The following is a 23,450-nucleotide window of genomic DNA, read 5'->3' as shown; positions in this document are numbered from 1 at the left end:
AAAACAAGTATAAAGTGTGTACAGCTGGCCTGCTCACTAGACCACTGGGACATGGAGATTAAAGCAGCCTCTGTCAACCACAGTAGTGCTTGAAGTAGCCTTAACCTAACCTTGTTGCTTCATACTATCCATAGTGACCCTTATTTGAGAAATGAGAGGTCTGATCTGATGCGCCAAAGTGTAGTTAAGACTGCAACAGTGTTCTGATTACAGTTTCAGCACCATGGACACCTCCATCACAAGGAAGCCTGCAAACCCATTAAAGACTTTTAGGTTAGCGATATCCACTTATAAGCTAATAGTTGATTGACTTTTGATGTTCATGATCACCAAAACAATACAGGTGCCTTCCTGACACACTGAAATGCAAGTCTTAAGGGCTGCAGGCACCCAACCCCCTCGAAGAGAAAGCATGTGGCAGGAAGAGTGAAAGTCTTAATCCTAGACACAGTTGCATATGTGTAAATCCTCTAGAACTCATGGGAACTTGCTTTCAAGTAAGCTTACATAAGAATGGCCTATAACCAAGTATCTGTCCCATGTCTGGCTCTTTTCTCCACTCACCTCCTTTTAGATTAATGCACACATTATTAGTGGGGAAGCTTCTCTACCACAAATGCAATTGAATTTTCTCAAAGGCTATTTTGAGTTTTCTATTTATTGTTAGAAGGCATTCTTAAACTTATCTTTATTGATGTAAAGAAGAAGCCATGTGCTCTTAATACCTGAAGCCCCATCAAGATTAATACCTAACTTTGAACTTAGAATCATAGAATCATAGAATCATAGAATCATAGAATCATAGAATCATAGAGTTGGAAGAGACCACAAGGGCCATCGAGTCCAACCCCCTGCCAAGCAGGAAACACCATCAGAGCACTCCTGACATATGGTTGTCAAGCCTCTGCTTAAAGACCTCCAAAGAAGGAGACTCCACCACACTCCTTGGCAGCAAATTCCACTGTCGAACAGCTCTTACTGTCAGGAAGTTCTTCCTAATGTTTAGGTGGAATCTTCTTTCCTGCAGTTTGGATCCATTGCTCCGTGTCCGCTTCTCTGGAGCAGCAGAAAACAACCTTTCTCCCTCCTCTATGTGACATCCTTTTATATATTTGAACATGGCTATCATATCACCCCTTAACCTCCTCTTCTCCAGGCTAAACATGCCCAGCTCCCTTAGCCGTTCCTCATAAGGCATCGTTTCCAGGCCTTTGACCATTTTGGTTGCCCTCCTCTGGACACGTTCCAGTTTGTCAATGTCCTTCTTGAACTGTGGCGCCCAGAACTGGACACAGTACTCCAGGTGAGGTCTGACCAGAGCAGAATACAGTGGCACTATTACTTCCCTTGATCTAGATGCTATACTCCTATTGATGCAGCCCAGAATTGCATTGGCTTTTTTAGCTGCCGCGTCACACTGTTGGCTCATGTCAAGTTTGTAGTCAACCAAGACTCCTAGATCCTTTTCACATGTACTGCTCTCAAGCCAGGTGTCACCCATCTTGTATTTGTGCCTCTCATTTTTTTTGCCCAAGTGCAATACTTTACATTTTTCCCTGTTAAAATTCATCTTGTTTGTTTTGGCCCGGTTCTCTAATCTGTCAAGGTCGTTTTGAAGTGTGATCCTGTCCTCTGGGGTGTTAGCCACCCCTCCCAGTTTGGTGTCATCTGCAAATTTGATCAGGATGCCCTTGAGTCCATCATCCAAGTCGTTGATAAAGATGTTGAATAAGACCGGGCCCAAGACAGAACCCTGTGGCACCCCACTAGTCACTCTTCTCCAGGATGAAGAGGAACCATTGATGAGCACCCTTTGGGTTCAGTCAGTCAGCCAGTTACAAATCCACTGAGTGGTAGCAAAGTCAAGACCGCATTTTACCAGCTTCTTTACAAGAATATCATGGGGCACCTTGTCAAATGCCTTGCTGAAATCAAGGTAGGCTACATCCACTGTGTTCCCTTCATCTACCAGGCTTGTAATTCTGTCAAAAAACGAGATCAGGTTAGTCTGACATGACTTATTTTTCAGAAATCCATGCTGACTATTGGTGATCACAGCATTCCTTTCTAGGTGCTCACAGACTGTTTGCTTAATGATCTGCTCCAGAATCTTCCCTGGTATTGATGTCAGACTGACTGGGCGGTAATTATTTGGGTCCTCTCTTTTCCCCTTTTTGAAAATAGGGACAACATTTGCCCTCCTCCAGTCTGCCGGGACTTCGCCTGTTCTCCAGGAATTCTCAAAGATGACTGCCAGTGGTTCTGAGATCACATCTGCCAGTTCTTTTAATACTCTTGGATGCAGTTCATCTGGCCCTGGAGACTTGAATACATCTAAACTAGCCAAGTATTCTTGTACTATCTCCTTAGTTATTCTGGGCTGTGTTTCCTCTGCTGAATCATTTGCTCCAAATTCTTCAGGTCGGGCATTGTTTTCTTTATCGGAGAAGACTGAGGCAAAGAAGGCATTGAGGAGTTCAGCCCTTTCTGTGTCCCCTGTTTGCATTTCACCATCTTCTCCTCTGAGTGACCCCACTGTTTCTTTGTTCTTCCTTTTGCTACGAACATACCCATAAAAGCCTTTTTTGTTGCTTTTAACCTCTCTAGCAAGCCTGAGTTCATTCTGTGCTTTAGCTTTTCTGACTTGGTGTCTACACGTGCTGGCTATTTGTTTGAATTCCTCTTTGGTGGTTTCCCCCCTTTTCCATTTTTTGTACACATCCCTTTTTAATCTTAACTCAGTTAAAAGTTCTTTAGATAGCCACCTTGGCTTCTTTAGGCACCTTCCATGTTTCTGCCTCATTGGTATTGCCTGAAGTTGTGCTTTTACTATCTCCCTCTTAACAAACTCCCAGCCATCATGAACTCCCTTTCCTTTTAGTATTACTCTCCATGGGATCTCACCCAGCACTTCCCTAAGTTTTATGAAGTCGGCTTTCTTAAAGTCAAGAAATTGAGTCTTAGTATGCTTGGCTGCTCCTTTCCGCTGTATAGTAAACTTCAGAAGAGCATGATCACTCGTGCCTAATGATCCTTCCACTTCTACCCCACTAACCAGGTCATCAACATTGGTTAGGACCAGATCTAAAATGGCTGTTCCTCTTGTTGCTTCTCCCACTTTCTGGACAATGAAGTTGTCTGCAAGGCCAGTGAGGAATCTGTTTGACCTTATGCTCTTGGCTGAGTTTGACATCCAACAAATATCTGGGTAATTGAAGTCCCCCATTACTATCTCCCTTCCTTTTGCATGCTTGGCCATCTGTTCCAGGAAGGCATCATCTATGTCCTCCGTTTGACTTGGGGATCTATAGTAAACTCCCACAATGAGGTCACTGTTATTCTTCTCTCCCTTAATTTTGACCCAAATGCTCTCACTTTGGCTTTGAGGTTCTAAATCTTGGATCTCTTCACAGGTATACACATCCCTGACATATAATGCCACTCCTCCTCCTTTCTTGTCTGGTCTGTTTCTCTGAAATAGATTGTATCCCTCCATTATTACATTCCAATCGTGGGACTTATCCCACCAGGTTTCAGTGATGCCTATTATGTCATATTTAGTTTGCTGTACCAAGAGCTCAAGTTCATCTTGTTTATTTCCCATGCTTTGTGCATTAGTGTACAGACATTGAAGTCCATTAATCATTCCCCCGTGTCTCTTATTTAAGGATTTTTTCCTCCCACCACTAGGTCTGCGTGCTGTTTGCTCCATTTGGTCTATGACATTTAGATGATCATCTTCATCAATTGATAGACTCCTACCTTCAGGAGCACTGCTCCCTCCCCCACATTAGTCAGTTTAAAGCCCTCCTGATGAGGGCTTTTAGTTGACTTATCCAAATTAAAACTTGGAACCCTGATTATAAGGCAGCAGAAATGGGCATATGAATCAGCTGCTGCTCTGGATTATACCAACTCAGGCTTTGCCCAGTCTTGCCATCTCTAACTGGAAGCAACTCACAGCAGAAGTCCTTCCCATCTTCTGCTACCTGACTACTTATCTAGGTAAAGGAAAAGGGACCCCTGACCATTAGGTCCAGTCGTGACCGACTCTGGGGTTGCAGCGCTCATCTCACTTTATCGGCCAAGGGAGCCGGCGTACAGCTTCTGGGTCATGTGGCCAGCATGACTAAGCCGCTTCTGGCGAACCAGAGCAGTGCACGAAAACGCCGTTTACCTTCCCGCCAGAGTGGTACCTATTTATCTACTTACACTTTGACGTGCTTTCGAACTGTTAGGTTGGCAGGAGCAGGGACCAAGCAACGGGAGCTCACGTCGTGGGGATTTGAACCGCCGACCTTCTGATCAGCAAGTCCTAGGCTCTGTGGTTCAACTCACAGCGCCACCCGCGTCCCTCCGACTACTTATCTACGAATGGCTTAAAATGCATCTTCCATTATCTCCAGGTCCTGACCAACTGCACCTTTATTTTAAGGGCCTGCCTTCAGAACTGCACCCTTGCCTGAAGAAGCTCTTCAGTTTAGTTTGCTCTGTAAACTTTAACACACATTTTCTGAATCATGTTTGCACATGTCAGTCACCAGCTCCTTCCTATTTTAACAACAACAAAAATCCTCTGCTGTTGGCAAGGACAGAAATCAGATCAGATCAAGTATTTACTATTAGTGAAGGAGACTCCATACACATTCTTCTAAAAGAGAACCAGTGTGAGCATTAAACTCACTTCCACTTCCTCGTGGGATTTTAATATCCCCCCTATCCTTCATACTAGGTCAGGGACACAGTTTCTATGCCTCTTCTTTGATGCTGCAGTGTGAAAATATTTGAAGTCCATCTGTTTCACCATAAACAAGGCCAATTCTGTATTGTTTCTAGCAGTTACTCTAAAGGACACGGCACACAATAAAGACAACTAAAGAATATGGTGGCACCTTAAAGTCAAACAAATTTATTATGGGATGGGCTTTCATGGACCAGAGTCCATTCATCTGATAAAGGGGACTCTGGCCCATGAAAGCTTATGCTTTAAAAAAAAAGAGCATTTAAGGTGTTATTTTTTGCTGCAATAGACTTTAACACAGCTACCTTTCTGGAACGGGTACAATAAGTCTCTTTCCTGGAATCTCCCATCTGCTGCATATGGCCAGGAGCTCCTCTTCTCCTGAGCAGCATATGCATAAGAATCCGGAAAATAGCTTTGCTGCATATTTAACCATTCTGCCTTCAGGTTTCAGTATTATCCAATAATGACAGTGCTTATGCTAAACACAGGACTTGTGTGCAGCTAATTACCAGCTGTGGCCAGGATCCAAGAAGCTACTTTAGGTTCACCCAAGAGCTTGTACTTTGTCTTGTGGGATTTAAAAAACAAAACAAAACTTTTCTTCATTTGAACAGCAGGCTCTCTACCACTGTGCTGTAATGCAAAATACTTTCTGAAATTCTACTCCATTTTTCTTTCTTTTTCTTAAAGTTTCCTGCATAGCTTGGGAACTATTATTTAAAATAACACAAGTCCAAAAAATCTCCTGAGTACACAGAGTAGTTTGGCAGATCCTTAGATCTTGGCCTATTTATATGTGCGGCGTATTTTATAATCCTGTTAATATTCCTCCTTTTCACAACCAGCCCATGATGCAAGCCATTTATTATTCATGTTCTACAAGTGGGAAAGTTTGACTTAGAGGAACTGACTTGTCCAAAGCAGCCCCATTTCTTTATGGAGACGTTTGCTGTGAATCTGTGCCTTTAGCAGTCTTTTAAGTACTGGGTTAAACCACAGAGCCTAAGACTTGCCGATCAGAAGGTCGGCGGTTCGAATCCCCGTGACGGGGTGAGCTCCCGTTGCTCGGTCCCTGCTCCTGCCAACCTAGCAGTTCGAAAGCACGTCAAAGTGCAAGTAGATAAATAGGTACATGACCCGGAAGCTGTACACTGGCTCCCTCGGCCAATAAAGCGAGATGAGCGCCGCAACCCCAGAGTCGGCCATGACTGGACCTAATGGTCAGGGGTCCCTTTCCCTTTACCTTTAAGGAAGGCATGAGTTTGGATATCAGCTCATCCTTAATTACTGGGGCACATTTGGACAAATATTAATACCTTACTGTATTAGTCAACTGAACAAAATAAGCTGTCAGACCACAGGTTCATCCAGCCTACTCTGGCAGGTAGTAGTAATGCTATCTCCTGCGGTGTTTTGTGAAGTGTTAATTCAAAATAATACTAATCGAGTTTTTAAAATATGAGTTGGAAGCCACATTGGAATAGTATGGACAAAAGAGAGGGTCAAAATATTTAATACTCCTTGCCATACAAGGAAATGTTGCTGTCATCATCAATAAATCTATTAACCTTCTCCTTCTAATTCTCTCCACTACAGCAGCCAGCCATTGCCCCTTCTTTCATGTTTTAATCCCTTTATGTTCTTCTTTTGAATACTCAATTTATCGATGTACATAGTTCAAATAAAAGAATATTGGTTTCCTAGTTACATGTTTAAAAAAATAACTGCCGAGTCCTCACCTTAGGATTTACAAAGTTTCTACAAGCTAAAGCTTTGAAGATTTTAATTAATTGCTACCCCGTTAATTTAATAATCCCCACTTTTAAGATATCAAAGCAATCTTTTTCACCCACTTTTTAAATTCTGAAGCAAACTCCACCACACACTGGGAATGATAATGCAATTATTCGTGACCAGTTGCTGGTTTTCTATCGTGTCTTGGGTTCAGATTTCAAAGCCAGAATGAAAAGTTATGAAAAGTGTTAATGTCTCTAAAAGCTATAATTTAAAGGTGTTGCCGGCTATTGAGGTTTTTCTACAATCACTAAAGCTTAAGCACAAAGAACATGGCCCTTCATTACTGGGTCCTTCCATGAACTTGACGATTCCTACTTTTTTGGGAAAAGAGGGCAATTGTCCATGCTCATTAGCACACAAGATGTTACACTTACTACCATGAACTTTTACAGGAATTGAGCATGTAATTCCGGTGCAAAAAGCAGAAATACCCTTTCCTAGCAAACTACCAATACAAATCACAATTCAGCCGTACCCCAAGGGAAACTTGTTGTCAGGGACTAACAGGGCTCCAAAGAGTGTGAGGTGGAGGCAGGGGACCAGGAGAGTGATCCAGGAAATGGGGTCAGTGATATATGGAGGCTGACACCACCTGCTAGACGAAAGCCAAGACAGAGGGGAGAGTCGGGGCAGTGAGCAATGGAGGTGCACCAGATGTGGCAGAAGAAGAAGCCAACAGACAGGACAATAGACTCCCCACTTCCTCGCTGTCTCCTAGAACCGGGAGGGGCTTGAAGCAGGAAGAGCAGCAGCAAGTCTAAGGGTATAGGTGTGTGGATACATTAGGTGTGGATACATTAGCCAACGGGGGGGTGGGCAGGGTCTCCATGTTTCTGCAGCTGTGCTGCAGGGCCTCAATCTGTAGACCGCTGTCTGGAGGATAGCAGCATGCATGTCTATCCAGAGCACTGTGGAAGCTGCTGTAAAAGTCCTTTTCTTGTCAATAATAACCACTCCCCACATTAAATGGGGGGCGCCCTTTGCGTGGTCGCGCGCAGCCCCCTGGACCCTATGCAGTACCATTAGCACAGGCTTAGCTTCGCCTCCCCCCAGGTGGGATACCTGGAGGTCTCCGCCTACCTCAGTCAGTTGCCCAATCCTGCCTGGGGAGGCGTTGCCAAGGTGATTGAGCCAGGTGGGGGGAGGGACTACCTGCCCACACAATTGGGGGAGGATCTTACCTGGGAATCGTCAATGGGCTCCAGAGCCTGTCCACGCAAAGAGTTAACTGTCAGACATATGCTTTCCTTGACTGGGGAGTGCCAAGGCACTTGTCTATATTGACTGATGGGCCAAAGTACTCCTGAATATGTGCACTGACATGGGACACCGACCACATCTGTTGGGCCTCCCTATCGAGAGTCACCTTAGAATGCAACTGACTTGGCCCTGCCAGGAAAGATTAGTAGCGATACATAAGCTGTCTTTCAGAGAGGGTATCTGCTGTTATTGATCAACTTAGCTTACACAAGGTATGTTTCTGAGAAAACCCAGGCTTCCCTGGAACATGTTCTGAAACTATTTCACTACACAGAAAACACAACTATAGCAAGAAAATACTGAATGCAAGGAGGCCAATATCTATGTCCTCTGGTGTTGAAAACAAGGTATATTTTTATATATATATAAATTTATATAAGGAGATAAAATGAGGACTTCATAAATTCTACTTGATTCCAAGGCTGCAATGAAGCAGTAAATTCTGGTGCAAATGCAAGAAGTAGCTCGCTTCATATATTACCGCAAATGAAAGCTGTGGCAATTCTATCAATTGCAACCTTTAAAGAACTCTCCTCACAGGGTTAAACTCAAAAATCTCATCTGTAAAAAAAAATGTACGTAAGTGTCTGGGCAGGCTTATGAAGTGAGCACCTTTACCTTTGATGAGGAGACCCATGCAAAGGTAAACCTTCAGAAACAGAATCAAGTCACAGGGATGTCTCTGTCCAATGAAGGACCAGCCCTGTTTGCACATTAGTCTTCCAGTTACAGTTCCATGCATAGGTAGGCAAGCATGGATACCAAGAGGACTAGTCCACAAAACATTAGCCTTGCTTATTAGCTAACCATTTATTTGCAGCTGCCAACCCTCTCCAATACAGATAGAGGGCTTGAAAGAAAGGCAGAGCCTTCTCTCATTTGCACTGTTGCATGCAGAACTTAACAATGGGAGAGACTCCTGCTGTTTCTTACCTTCAAAGCACAATGTAAATGAGACTTCATGGTGGGAACAGGAATCCTACTTGTTGCCAGCCAGCAAGCAGATGTAAAGGTACTATGTAAAGTTGGCATGTGTTTTAATCTATAATTGAAGCCTCCAATGTATATTTTTAAAGGTTGGTTTTATTCATTTGGGGAGGTTAAACTGTTTCTACTACTACTACTACTACTACTACTACAACAACAACAACAACAAATAATAATAATAATAATAAATTTTATACCCCGCCCTCCCCGACCAGAGCAGGGCTCAGGGCGGCTGACACCAATAAAATCACAGTAAAAACATAATAGGGGAGGGGGGGAAACCAATTTAAAATACAGGTTAAAATGCAATTTAAAATGCAGCCTCATTTTAAAAGTAGCTGATAGATCAAGACCATAAGGGAAGGGAAACATAAGGGTTGCTTTTCTAGTGTTGCTTTTTATCGACAATTTTAATTATTGGTTTTATTCTTGACAAACTACTTATAGGTTTTATTTACTATTAAGCAGAACATAATTTTGATTCTTTTAAAAAATGTGTTTAGATTAGACTAGGATAGGTTCTGATTAAAATTATCTAGCTAGAAGCAAGGATAAATTATAAAGTTGCTTCCTTCTCTCCCACACAGATCTATTGTTGCTGGCACCCATATGTCTTAAGAGGCAATGGGCTGCACCTCCAGGGATGAAGTAAAACCACTGCATTAGCAGTGCCAAAGTGATCTACCTGGGGTGCAAGCCTGGGCAATGTGTATGGAGGTTCTGGGCTGCCCAGATGACAAGACCCCCCCTCTCGGCCTGGCTGATGTGGCCCAAAAGAAAGCAGAGAAATACGTTTGGCACCAGCTTGGCTGCAGGAGTTGCTGGAAGGAAGTACATAAAGGCACCATCCAACCATCTTAGGGAATCCACTCTGGATTTGTGTAGTGTTTACTTCTGAGACCCATTGACTGCCCTCACCTGGTTTAGCCAGCCAGCTGAAGCCGTTTCCCATGGTTTGACTGCTATCACATGCTAACACCTTCTAGGAGCCACAGGTGAGAGCCGAGTGCAGGATGGAGACCAAAGGTGGGCAAACTACCTCAGAAGGAGCATGATGTGTTCCCCCACCAGAGTTACTACCCCCTCCCCAAACACCCAATAATGCTTAATATTAACACTGCTATTCCTCTTTTGCAACTCTACACACACTCAAGATTTTGTCCAGCACAAATGTAACCAGTACAAGGGTATCACAACTGAATTCCATATAAAAGTTGAAAGACCCAGATTAGAATGCCTTAGCTTGGCTGGTTTTGATTCCAGGCTAGTTTATGCAGTGCTGTGCTCTTACAATGCAGAGCCACATTTCACAATTCAATCACGGGAGATTAGGGATCAGAATAAAGTCATATGGCAACCAAATTAACTGTTCTGCTAACGCTAACACAGAGAAAAAGTAAGGCTTTTCTTAACTTTGCTGTCACACATCCTAGAGTACAGCAACATTGATATTCAGATAATGCACTGTTCATTTCTAAATTGCTGTTTTGAGGTCAAACATCAGTAGAGGGCAACTACATTATACCCTGTGTGTTTTTTAAAGTTTTATAATATGTGCTAGAGAAGCACTATTCAGTGACTCTGCCTGGTTTTTAAAGCACCAAATTTAACTTGATTTTGTAAATGGGAACATCCAATAAAATTTTACTATGTGTTTAGCTCTCATTAAAGATGAAAACCAGCAGTAAAGATCACTACCCAAAAATAAAAGTCAGAACACAACCAAAACTGTATTTGGACTTACGTCTTTTTATAGACCTCATCCTTATCTCCAATATCAAATAGATATGATCTGGATATGTACAATAAGGGGAACAGTCTGTTCACAGGCAAAATTACAGTTCACTGAACACTGTTTTTAAGTACTATTTGAATGACTGAAAACCAACATAATAGTGGCATTTGTGTGTTTGACAGCTAGCTTCCCTGGAACGAACAGGCACCAAGTGAATTTATGGTTCACATAACAGACTGGAACCCAGCTGAAACCTCAAGGGCCACCTATTTCTGCTATCTGTTACTAAAAAAAAAAGTGAGAGTGGAGAGAAGAGTTGGCAATGGGAAAGATAGTTGGGAGAGGCTGGCTGCAAGTTTTACCAAGCAGGCTGTGTTCAAGTCGCACAGGAAACACAGGGTGATATTGCTAGAAATCATTTCCCTTAAAACAATTTGAACTCCAGGTTCTGGCCCACATTCAACAAGTACCACATATTGTATAAATTACATCATTATGGGGATCATAATTTTCCTGAATATTTTCCTTCAGCTATCCTTTTACTTAAAATACAGAACATGGCCTATGGTACAGTGGTACCTCGGGTTAAGTACTTAATTCATTCCGGAGGTCCGTACTTAACCTGAAACTGTTCTTAACCTGAAGCATCACTTTAGCTAATGGGGCCTCCTGCTGCTGCTATGCCGCCGGAGCATGATTTCTGTTCTCATCCTGAAACAAAGTTCTTAACCCGAGGTAATATTTCTGGGTTAGCAGAGTCTGTAACCTGAAGCGTATGTAACCCAAAGCGTATGTAACCCGAGGTACCACTGTACTGAGTTTGTTTCCTTCTGTTGACTTCAATAGAACTGACGGCATTGCTAGTCAAGAGATGCCAGTAACAGCACAAGAAGGATGCTTCTATTAAGAAACTATGTAACCTTGCAAATAATTCCCAGAATCATGATCAGACCACGAACAGCTTAGGATACCTGAATATATTGATGACAGTCATCTTCAACACATCAACGGTTTGGGGAAAAACAGAATCACACAAACTACCTTCCAATATAACAAGTGTCACAGCCTGGAAACAATTCCAACTCAATGCAAATAACCAGATTACTAGCTATCTAGAATCCAGTTTGCGAGGAACACAGAAAGTTGTCTTATGCCAAGCCAGAACATTAGTCTATCTTGCTCAGCCTTGCTTATGCTGACCAGAAGCAGCTGTCCAGGTTTTCAGGCAAGAGTCATTCACAGCTCTAACTGGAAATTGTCTGGGATTGTAGATACGGTATTTTGTATGCAAAACTGTGTGAGCCCAACATAAGCTTAAGATATAACATTACATTGACTGTATAGTTCTTCCAACCAATGCTGTAAGGCACAAGAGAATAAGGATAGTAACTCCAAGAGTGACACTGCTAGGACAGAAGCAAATGCCACCCTATTATTGGGCAATCCTTCTCTCACTTCCCATCCTGTGCTTCAATTTACAGTACAGTGCAGGAAGGGAGAACATAATCCCCTAGCTGCATAGGCAGTAGAGCAAAGCCATGAGCTTCCTTTCCCCAATGCTAGAAAAAGGAGAAAGCTTTGCTAAGGAAAGCAGTTATCAGGTTAATTCTATTATGAGGAAAGAGCTGCCTTATTCCCAGTATGTACCTGGCTGAATCTGTTTACTTCCTTATTAGTGTTACTGAGCACAGTTAGCCATATAACTTTGTGTATAAAAGGACTCAGATTTCAGCACGTTGTAAGTTGTTGGAAATGGGCCACTGGTCATTATCAGGAAAAAGGGGGTTGTGGCAGAACTGTGGAGTTATCTGAACACTTTGAGAAGAGCTCATCTGAGAAGAAGACTTGGAGAGTTGCCAGACTTCAAGACTCTAAGTTGTTGCAGAACTCTGTGCAAATTGTCTTAGAACTCGCAAGTGAACACTAGAGTACAGAAACCCCTCTTGGACCAGAAGGAGAAAAGCCTTCATGTAACCTGTATATAGTGGTACCTTGGTACTCGAACAGCTTGGCTCCCAAACAAATTGGCTCCCAAACACCGCAAACCCGGAAGTGTTCTGGTCTGCAAATGTCTTTCGGAAGCCAAACATCCGACGCGGCTTCCGCTTGAGTGCAGGAAGCTTCTGCAGCCAATTAAAAGCCGCGTCTTGGATTTCAAACAGTCTCAGGAGTTGAATGGACTCCCAGAATGGATTAAGGTTGAGAACCAAGGTACCACTATATAGTGTGTAACTATGGAGTGTTTGTTTTATGTGTGCCAAGTAGAACAACTCTGCTTAAAACAAGTGTTTTGTGTTGGTGGGCTTAACAGCTTTAGTGAAGCTTCCATGGTGCATGTACAGAGAGCAAGATTTATGGGTTGAAGATAAACACACACCCTATCAACCTTCGCCCATTTTCAAGCAATCCCTCCAAGCATCAACTCTCTTTAAAGATGATGGGCAAGTGAGGTTGAGAAATTAAATTTTTTTAAGGTTCAGTCTTATGTTGCTAAGGAGGGGGAGTCTGTATCAGGTGTCCATTAGAAAGAGGGCAACTTCGTACTGCATCAGATTAGATTATGAGCCTTTTAGATTTACAAGGTACCCGTATTTTTCGCTCTATAAGACACACCATACCACAAGACGCACCTAGTTTTTGGAGGAGGAAAACAAGAAAAAAAATATTCTGAATCTCAGAAGCCAGAACAGCAAGAGGGATCACTGCGCAGTGAAAGCAGCAATCCCTCTTGCTGTTCTGGCTTCTGGGATAGCTGTGCAGCCTGCATTCGTTCCATAAGACGCACACACATTTCCCCTTACTTTTTAGGAGGGAAAAAGTGAGTCTTATAGAGCAAAAAATACGGTATGCTTTGATCACACAGGTGTTCACAGCTGTCAGATGCTAATACTTTCTTTTAAAAACTTTCCTTTTTAAAAAATAAAAAAAGCAAACTGCCAAGTAACCAAGTTCAATCTAACTGAACTGCCAAGTTCAGTTTTTCTTTTTCAGGGGGTGGGGAAAAAGTACCCAGCATGCTCAGTTAGATTGTGGTTACCTGCCCCCAAGCAATTGGGTTAGAATGGGCTAGAATTTTAAAGAAAGAATCACGCACTGCTCTCCTACAAGGTAATGGGGAGGTCTGGCAGCAGAACAGAGAATTGCTGGAACGCAATCATAAAGTGTGAAATAAAATGAGCTTGCAAGAACCACTCACAAAAGTCATTAGTATTAGTCACAGTTGTCAGAAGGAGCGAAGGAAACTCTGTAGCAAGCCCGAGTGACAGGTCTGTTATTTCGCTCTCATGGTAGGGATTCCCTCCTTGCCAACTCAAAACATTTCATGTGAACTAGGATGGAACCAGACTGCTGGTGCTTTGAGAGAGAGAGAGAGAGAGAGAGAGAGAGAGAGAGAGAGAGATGGTAGAGCAGCTTTTAAACTAATCATTCTGAGAAAGTTGATAGGCACTGACGAGCATTTAGTTCTGGACAAAATCATCCCTAAAAGACATGGATGGAAATGTTTATGACTGTTAAAATAGGAGAGAGGTAGAAGTAGGCAATAAAAGTACAGTAGGATATGACAGTGATTCAAAAGAGGCCAAAGTGCATTATGGAAAGACACATGTGTCAGACACATTTGGAGAGAGATGCTGTCTATAGGTGCTCTTATGCAAATACTAGAAGCCTACAAACCAAGACGGGAAAGCTAGAGAGCACAGATATAGTTGCCATAATGGAAGCCTGGTAGAATGGAGGGGACCAATGAGACGCAGTTATCTCTGGAGGAAGGATAGGAAGGAGTGTACCGGGGGGGTGTTACTTACTTAATAAATAAATAAATAAATAAATAAATAAATAAATAAATAAATAAATAAATAAATAAATGGTGATATTGTTTTTGTTTGTCCCTGCAGTATGTATTTTTATATTGTAAACTACCTGTGATCCTTGGTTTTAAGGGCAGTATAGACATTTAATAAATAACAAATACCAATAATGTAATGCATCAAGCAACTCCTTAGAGTCCAACGAAGTAGAAATCTGAGAAAGGGCATTGTGGGTAGCGATATCAGACCCAAAAATAAGACACCGCCAGTGCTTTCAAATAAATTAAGGGATGCCTCAAATGAACATTCAGCCCTGGGTCTTTAAAAAGAAGGTTATAAGCCCAGCTCTTAAGAAAATGCCAAATCTGCCACTTGCTCTTCAAAGCTTGGAAAGCAGGACGACAGTGAGCTGGAGGTGGAGTGAGAGATGGGCCCAGCATCTACCACATACCCTTCACAGTGCTGATCCAGGCGCTTCCCACTCACAAATCCATTTCCCCGCGGTTGCCTACAATATAGCAAACATCCACATTTTTTTTTCTTAAGGGAAAAAAAACATTCTAAGAACAGTTAATTAAAAATATTCTAAAAGCAGTTACAACCATAAACAATATTCTTTAGCCACCAATTGTCCTGGAAAACTAGAATGTTTTCATATTCTTCCTGAGAGTTAATAAGGATAGAGGTAGATGCACCTCACTAGGGAGATCATATAGGGAATCAACACTTAAAAGCTTCTGTCATGGGTCAATGCCAACTGGGAAGGCCCAATGGTGACACAGCCATCAAGGCCTTACTTGCAGATCATAGAGTCCAAGATGTCTGATACTGAGGAAGACATTTGTAGGTATTTGAGTCCCAAGTCATTTGGGGCTTTATGTGCTAGTGCTAACACCTTGAATTGGGTTCACTAGCAGCCAGGGCAGAGCATTCAGGAGCAGTGATGCATGATCCTATCATGTTGCCTCCGTTCACCAATCCACCATCTGCATTCTGCACAAGCTACAGCCTCTGGACAGTCTTCAAGGGCAGAACTAGTCTAAGCTGGATATTAACACTTCTAACCAAGAAGCTACTTGAGATTCCAGTGATAGGTTGGAACAAATGGAGAATAAGGACAGTAGGTGTACAGATGTGCTCAATCCATTATGAAAGCAGTGTGGGCTGGTTGGAAAATAGCTGTTTTCTGTTCTGTGGTGCAGAACCACCCAACAATGATATCTATTCATTCTCTTACTCATTCTGGATCATCTCTTTTTGTTTTCAGTCCTTTGTTGCATGGTATTATTTCTGAACTTTGACAGGCTTCTTTGCAGCAAATTCAGTCATACAGAAAGCTTTTGTCTTTAATTAAATATCTTAAATTATGAAAGGGGGAGGAAGTAAACCACTTTTTCTATAGAAATTGTAACTAGCTAGGGCGTTTGTAGAAGCAGCTGTTGTAGGGATTTAATCCTTCACTTAACAAATTCAATTGGAATGCTGACATTTAAGCCACGACTACTATGACTCTTCTCAAACAGTCTTTCATTGAACTTTAAGTTGCTACACTGCATAGCAAATTGGGATGCTTCACTGTGTTCTGTTGTTATTATTATAAACAGACTCTTATTCATCCTAAGGTCCCAGACAGTGGTCATCCCCGCCCCAGCCATCTATGACATTAGAAACTTGCCCTGGGGACTTGTACAAACACAAAAAAGTATGTGACATAGTGCTTAGCTGCTGCAGCTTCCCAGTGAATGGAAAGCAAGGTTTTGCCTATCTTATTTCTGCAAAAGAATTAAATCACACAGATGGGGGGGGGGGAATAAGGCAGGAGTGGGCTGGGAAAGGCAGAAAGCTAGCAACTCCACCTGTAGAGCACTGAAGCCTACTTCAGTAAGCCAACCCCAATTTTCACACAACATGAAGTTTGATGCTGGTGGAAAACACACACAAAATAGCTTCATCTCTAACACCAGTTATATATTACATCATTGTTGTTTTATTCTGTTTGTAAACCACTTCGAGGGTTTTGTTTTGTTTTTTTACAATCAAGCAGTGTATAAATTATATGAAATGAAATAAGTTTGCATCTGTAATTCCTATTTTTGCCTTTTGAAGGAACTTGTCTTTATAAATTTCATAAACATACCAAACAGTACCATTTTATGAACCAAGCTATGCATAATATATTTAACGTTCTTAGTGTAGCAGAGTTAAGTTTAGGTTTGCTAAGTATTGCAAACCTAACTATTTTAATAGTTCTGGTTTTGTCTTGAAAAGAGGGAAGGGAGTTCATGAGTTTTACTCACATCAAGAGTTACTGATCAAATTATTATTTAAGTTTGTGTATTTGCATATTTAAACATACCATGATCATCAAAAGGTATCCAAAGCCAAACTGTCAGCTGCATGACAACTGCTTTCCTAGACTGCAAAACTCGGAATGCTCCCCTATGTACCAAAACGAGCTTCTTCAAGAAAGTTACACAAGATTTCTTCCCAACATCTAGTTTCTATTTGTAGGAAGTTTAAAAATAAACAATGGGACCACACTTGAAGTAATAAACGTTACAGTGTCACTGTAACTAAATGTTTTTCCACAGAGCAATGAAGAAATACCAAAAGTGTGTTATGTGTGTGCATGTGTTAGCTATGAGTATGACTTACTGAGCAGAACCTGCCTTTGGCCCTTTTTCTGGGATGGGGGGGCAGTATCAGAATAGTGTTCCGGGGTCACAAAATGAGAGGCACATAATGCTTTCTCTCTTTGTTTCTCTCCTTTGACTATCAAAATTGTTCAAGAGTTGCAAGCTTTCAAGCCTCATAAACCTCTTCAGGTGCTCAGATCTAACCTAAAGATGGTGAAATGTCTTACACATCCAACAACTGTCTGGTAGCTAGCCAGGAATATCAACAAAAAGGGGCATGTTGTGTTCCATTTAAAGAGGCATTGCCACTTTTCCAGCATTCCAAGGCAAATGTTGTGTACCAATGAAATTGCAGTTCATTTTCCCAGATCACGCAACAAATGCACTTGTCTTGTGGCATGCTAATGTGAATAGCATTAAGCTCCTATTTCTTATTTTGGATAAATATATCCATATTGTATGTATACCTGTGATAAAAATGGTGGCAGGTAATTTAACTGCACCATTTCAGTCTCTCTTCAGCTTTATTTTTATATACAGTTATTAAATGCTTTAGAATAGCCTTCCCCAACCTCATGATTTCCAGAAGTTTTGGACTACAACTCCCATCAGCCCCAGCTGATGCCTGATGGGAGTTGTAGTCCAAAACCTCTGGCGGACAGCAGGCTGGGGAAGGCTGCTTTAGAAGCCACAGACCTGCCCCTTGTAGTGAGGTTCTGTATCATCTTTGCATTTCTGTTTGCCTATTTTATTTTATATGCCACTTTTCAAAGCAGACTTCTCTCAACATGCCTTACAGTTAGCGTAACAATAACATTTAAAGCAAACATTCAAAATGCATTTAACTTCAGACCAGCAGCAAAGTCTAACTTTTAAAAGGTGACAACCAAGGCTACCTTGTTGAGGTTTTTTTGAAGGCTGTGTGCATCCTCTCAACAGCAGTGGGTTGCATGTGCATATTTTTTGGGGGGGGGGAGAGGCACACAGTTGCACAGCTATTGGCTAGCACTATCATCTCTGGCAGAGGACTAAATTATACACAGTGCTTAATACATACAGAAAAACAGATGCTAGTATCACCTTCAGTTTGGAAGCACCTTCCCTAATCCCAGTTTTTGGGAGCTCTCAGTTGCCTCAGTGACAAGGGAGATGTACACTTCCGTATGTTCATCATTTATTCCCGGGTTAGGCCTTGGCTTTCAAAAATGGATGGCGGGGCACAAAAATAACACGGCAATCCTAGCTGCACCTACTCAGAAGTAAATACTACAGAATTCAATAGGGCTTGTTCTTAGATAAATGGGGTTAGGACTACAGCCTAAGTTTTAACTGCAGTATGGCATGCCTTCAGGGAGAGGAATGTGGCTTTGGGATTCAAACTTTAACCCCACTTCTTGCTTGAGCAGGAAGTGCAACAGTAACTTTTGAGTTAGACAGGAATAGCTTTGCTTACACTGCCTTGCAAGCCTGGAAGTATTAATGCCCCCACCCCAAGATTTTAAAAGGTGTAAATTAATACAATGCATTTCTTCCCTCCTTAACAGGGCTTAAGATTCCGCTGACCTCTGAGATTTACAGCAGAGTAAAAGTGCAGAGGATTATACTCCGAGGAGCAGAACTAACGGTGTGAATACGGATTCTGTCCAGTCATGGGACTTGGACGATGAGAAGGCTAGATGAAGCTTGACAACAATTCATTACATGATGTAGTATATGTGCACGAACGCAGAGAGCGCTCCATTGCAAACCAGGACGCTGAACTTCCAGAAGTTAACTAGGGAACCAGAAACGGATGCTTGCAATCGTGCCGTGCAACAAAGCCCCGATTACAAGATGAAGCACACCTCTAATTGCACAGATAAGGCGCTTGCACGTCTTAGACCGTCCTCTGCTCACACTCAAGCAGAAAACCCCAAGGGACGTTTCCTTTGAGCCTCCACTATTACATGTGTTCTCATGTAGGCGATGTCTCGATTTCAAGGTTTCCCCCCTTGAATCGGCTGGTTCAGCAAAAGATCGCAAGCAGATTGGTGGAAGGCGAGCGTGCTCTGCACAAAGTGGGGGAGGGGGAGAGGGGTGTCCAGTCCTAAAAGGCAAGGAACCCCACCCCTAGCAACAAAAACACCCCCAGAAGCTTCCGAATTCGGGTCGCCCACTGATCTTGGGGTTGCCCGGTCTGCTCTTCCAAACTCTCCACGAGGAATCGATTCGAAGACACACACACCCCCGCCCCTGACACTGCTGTTTTACGCGCTACAGCTACAGGCGTTTCCCCCCCGACCGCGCGCAGGCAGAGAATCCCGACCTGCGCGGTACCTGAACACATTCTGGCAAAGGCAAGCCCAAACTGCAGGCAAAACAGCAGGGCGGCGGCGTAGAAGCCCTGCGCCGTCCCGCGAAGAAGGTGGCAGCAGCCAAGAAGACCATTACGCGGCGGGCGCCGGCCCTCCTTCCTCTCTCCCCCCCCCCCGCCCGCTCGCTCGCCTGCCTGCCTTTGCACCACAACTTTCCCAAGGCAACGCTGCCCCTACCTTGGCTCCTTTGCCGCTGGGGCAGCGGACGCTGTTGGAGACTCCGGCCGTCTGGTTCATCTCGGCAAGTTCGCTGGGGGGGGGGGGGGGAGAGGTGCGCGCGCTGCTCCAAAGTTTTCCAGGCGCGCTTTCTCCTGGCGGGAGGGCGGCCAGATAGAGCTGCTGGCTCTCAGCACCTTCCTTCTCTCGCCGTCTAATGTGACCACCCCGTGGAGGAATCTGCAGTCGCAACCGGCGCAGCCGCCGAGCTGCCGCCTCGAGCCCGAAGGGAGAGCAGCACGCTTTCAGCGGGAGGAGGAAGCCCCGCGAATGGAAAACCCGGGGGCTCTCTCTCGCACGAGGGAGCGAGTCGTCCCTCAGAACTGCAGGGAAAGGGGGCTCTTTCGCCCAGCAAAACGGCTTGCCTGCTCTTTGGGGTGGCGGGGAGATTAACCTCCACAGGGGCCAATGACAGAAGTTTTGGAGGGGAACGAGGGGGAAAGAGGCGGGGAGACGAGCTGCTGCTTTCGTCTCCTCAGGAAGCCGAGCTGAGGCCCAGAAACGCGCGCCTCAGGAATGCTCTTCAAGAAAATGGGTCCATTTCCCACCCTCGGGGCAGCGCCATTTCCGCCTCCTCTTAAAAAAAATAAAAATACGCCCCAGACAGGAGTCTTTATGTCCGGGGAAGCTCTGAGGGTTAAACAAGTGTGCCCCCCGGCGGGCGGTTCTCTCAGCTTGGGGCGCTGCCTCTCACTCACTCGCTCTCTCCCTCCCTCCGCCGCTGCCTCTGAGGCGAGGCTGCTTCCTCGGGACTGTCAGGAGGCGGCGGCGGCGGCGGCGGCAGGCGCGCGAGGCTCCCTCCTTGCCAGGCGGCGGCGCCTCTGCCAAAGGCGCGCGCGGGAGGGAGAGGGAGACGGGCTGAGGCGATATTAGTGGGAACATCAGCAGCTGCTACTGTATAGCCAGCCCTTTCCTATCTACTTTAATGCGTGCGCGTGTGTATGCGCGCGCACTCTCCCCCCCCCGAACTCTCCCGCCCTTTTCTCTGTGGGTTTCCAGCCCTCCCCGCGGGAGGAATTCCTCAATGAGCGGCTCGCGCGCGACCGACCCAGCGCTGGCCAGAGTCAAGCCAGACGGCGCCGAGACGGGACGAGGAGCAGAGACAACCGGGTTCAGGAAGAAATTTCCTCTGGCTACATTGGCCATCTGCCCTAAGAACTAAGAACCCGCGCACGCACTCAGCCCTCCGATGCTGGCCCATGCAAATCTTATTTATTAATCTTTTCCAGCACACTTTCCAAAGACTTATAGCGTGCTTTTCTTAAGCAGGGTTGCATTAGAATAAATGCTGCTGGGCTCAATGGGATTTGGTATTCCCAGATACGTGTGCGCGTGGCAACAGGTTTTTGAAAACCTGCAAGCATGCGCAGAGCTGGATTTTGCGAAGAGCTCTAGCTAAGGGGTAGAGATTTTACTTTCTTGGGCTCCATGATCACTGCACATGGTGACAGCAGTCACGAAATTAAAAGACGCCTGCTTTTTGGGAGAAAAGCAATGACAAACCTGGACAGCATCTTGCCAACAAAGGTCCGTATAGTTAAAGCTGTGGTTTTCCCAGTAGTGATGTATGGAAGTGAGAGCTGGACCATAAAGAAGGCTGATCGTGGAAGAATTGATGCTTTTGAATTATAGTGGTGGAGGAGACTCTTGAGAGTCCCATGGACTGCAAGAAGATCAAACCTATCCATTCTGAAGGAAATCAGCCCTGAGTGCTCGCTGGAAGGACAGATCCTGAAGCTGAGGCTACAATACTTTGGCCACCTCATGAGTAGAGAAGACTCCCTGGAAAAGACCCTGATGTTGGGAAAGATTGAGGGCACAAGGAGAAGGGGAAGACAGAGGATGAGATGGTTGGATAGTGTTCTCGAAGCTACCAGCATGAGTTTGACCAAACTGCGGGAGGCAGTGGAAGACAAGAGTGCCTGGCGTGCTCTGGTCCATGGGGTCACGAAGAGTCGGACACGACTAAACAACAACAACAACAAAGGGGTAGAACACCTGCTTTGTATGCAGAAGGTCCTAGAGGTTCGATCCCTAGCATCTCCCCTACCTGAAACCCTGGAGAGTCACTGCCAGCCCGTGAAGACAAGACTTAACTAGATGGACTCTGTAAAAGGCAGCTTTCTATGTATATTGTTCCAGAAGGTCCCTGCCATTTAAAAAATGCGGGGGGGGGGGAATACCAATATTGCACCCAAATAGGGGGTCCTGTGCTTTTAACAGCTGTGCGGCAGTTATCAAGATTGGCAGGTTCTCCACTCACTCAGTATTGCCCAGGGGCTCTTTTGCATCTCCTCACTGACTTCCCATGTCCACGCAGATGCATCTTGCAAGTCCTGGTGATGGTACTGCAGGGTGATCAGTTGCGAAAGAGAGAGAAGGCTCCTGTCACAAGCATTATGTCACGAGCAAGAGTTTTCCCTCCTGGTGCCAGGTTTAGCAATGTTTCGTAAAGTACATCACATTTTTTTTGCCTGCACACTTATTTAGGAGTAATTCTGATTAATGGGGCAATGGTGGGTCTTATTTCCAAGTATGCATGCATAATATCTTATTGCTAAATACCCTTGTGACCCCTAATACACACAAACACACACACACACACACCAGGTCACACTGTGCCCCATTCTAGCCAGTGCTCACATTTTTAACTTGTCATGATTTTGTTAGTCTGCCCCTTGATGTATATCATACTCTGTGGATGATTTTTGAGGAAAAGCTGCATCTTCTGTACAACCACTGAAAGAACAGAAATCCTCTTTTCCCAAATGGTTGCCCTAATGGTAGCAGATTTTCTAAAAGCTAGATGACACATTGCATCTGCTGAAATGCCCTGTTTAGTACACCTGCATGGGAATCCCATTCTCCTTTGGGTTCCCTCACCATGAGAGCATAGAACCCTTTCCAACCCCGCCAACACCACAAAACATTGAACCTTTTTCCTTTTTTTGAGAGTAAGCCAGGGGTTGTCAATCTTTTGGGGCCCACAGGCAAATTTGTAAAGTAGAAAAACTGTTGTGTCACATACACATAACAACCAAGCACATACCACAACCTATTCTACTAGCTGCAATAGTAGGCTTCTTTTAAGCATGATTTTTGCAAGGGGAAGGGAGAAGGCCTTTGTAGCAAATATATGCATCTATGGACACCAGGTTGGTAATGCCTCCTCTGAACTGCCCACAAATGCTTTTTTTTCCAGATGAGAAGAATAAGTGTCAATTTGAAGAGCTGAGTTGAAAAGTTGAGTTAAAAAGAATACCTTGACTTCCCATAACTAAAACATTCAAGTTGCCATTGTCCCCCAATACAGACAGATGCCAACTCAACTCATTAGCTGCTGACTCAAAAGTCCCTTGATAGCTTGGGGCAGAAAGTGCTTTTGCAGTTGGAAAGTTCTCTCTAGACTGCACTAAGCACACTTACTAGTGAGCAAAATTGCATCCAGCTTGGTGAAATTTACTTCTAAATAAATAAGATATTGTTCAACTTGAAATTATCTCTTTGTAAGGTAAAACCACTGGGTATGGCATGAAAGGCTGGAAATATTTAGCCATGCCTGGATAGCTCAATTGGTTAGAGCAGGGTGCTGGTAATGTCAAGGTTTCAGGTTTGATCCCCATATGGGACAGCTGCATATTACTGCATTGCAGTGGCTTGGACTAGATCCTCAGGGCCCCTTCCAACTCTACAGTTTTATGTTTCCATGCCTGCTATAACTTGTTAAAAGAAAACAGGTAAGTTTCACATGAAAGCCTTGGTTAATTCACACAATTGGGGCTTGATTCTCCATCCAAACACAATCTGCCCCACCTCATTTATTCACCATAGTTTGAGTGATGGCCCGTGATGGGCCATCCTCTTTTTTGTGAACAGTCTATTACACACTTAAATATATATATTCAAATTACT

General features: G+C 44.0%; 1 protein-coding gene across 1 annotated transcript in view; it reads right to left on the bottom strand.

Moving 5' to 3' along the window:
- The window catches only part of DPP6 (dipeptidyl peptidase like 6), a 519,694-nt gene extending 499,856 nt beyond the window's left edge, over positions 1 to 19,838 (bottom strand). The window contains exon 1 of the mRNA XM_053359654.1: positions 19,500 to 19,838. Coding sequence (XP_053215629.1) covers positions 19,500 to 19,559 — 60 coding nt within the window. The 5' untranslated portion in view covers positions 19,560 to 19,838. The remainder of the gene's footprint in view (positions 1 to 19,499) is intronic.
- Positions 19,839 to 23,450: the final 3,612 nt, after the last annotated feature.

The sequence above is a fragment of the Podarcis raffonei genome, chromosome 12, assembly GCF_027172205.1.
Source record: "Podarcis raffonei isolate rPodRaf1 chromosome 12, rPodRaf1.pri, whole genome shotgun sequence".
Classification (NCBI taxonomy): Eukaryota; Metazoa; Chordata; class Lepidosauria; order Squamata; family Lacertidae; genus Podarcis; species Podarcis raffonei.
Note: the sequence above shows the minus strand (reverse complement) of the source record. Positions and strands in the feature narration are given on the sequence as shown.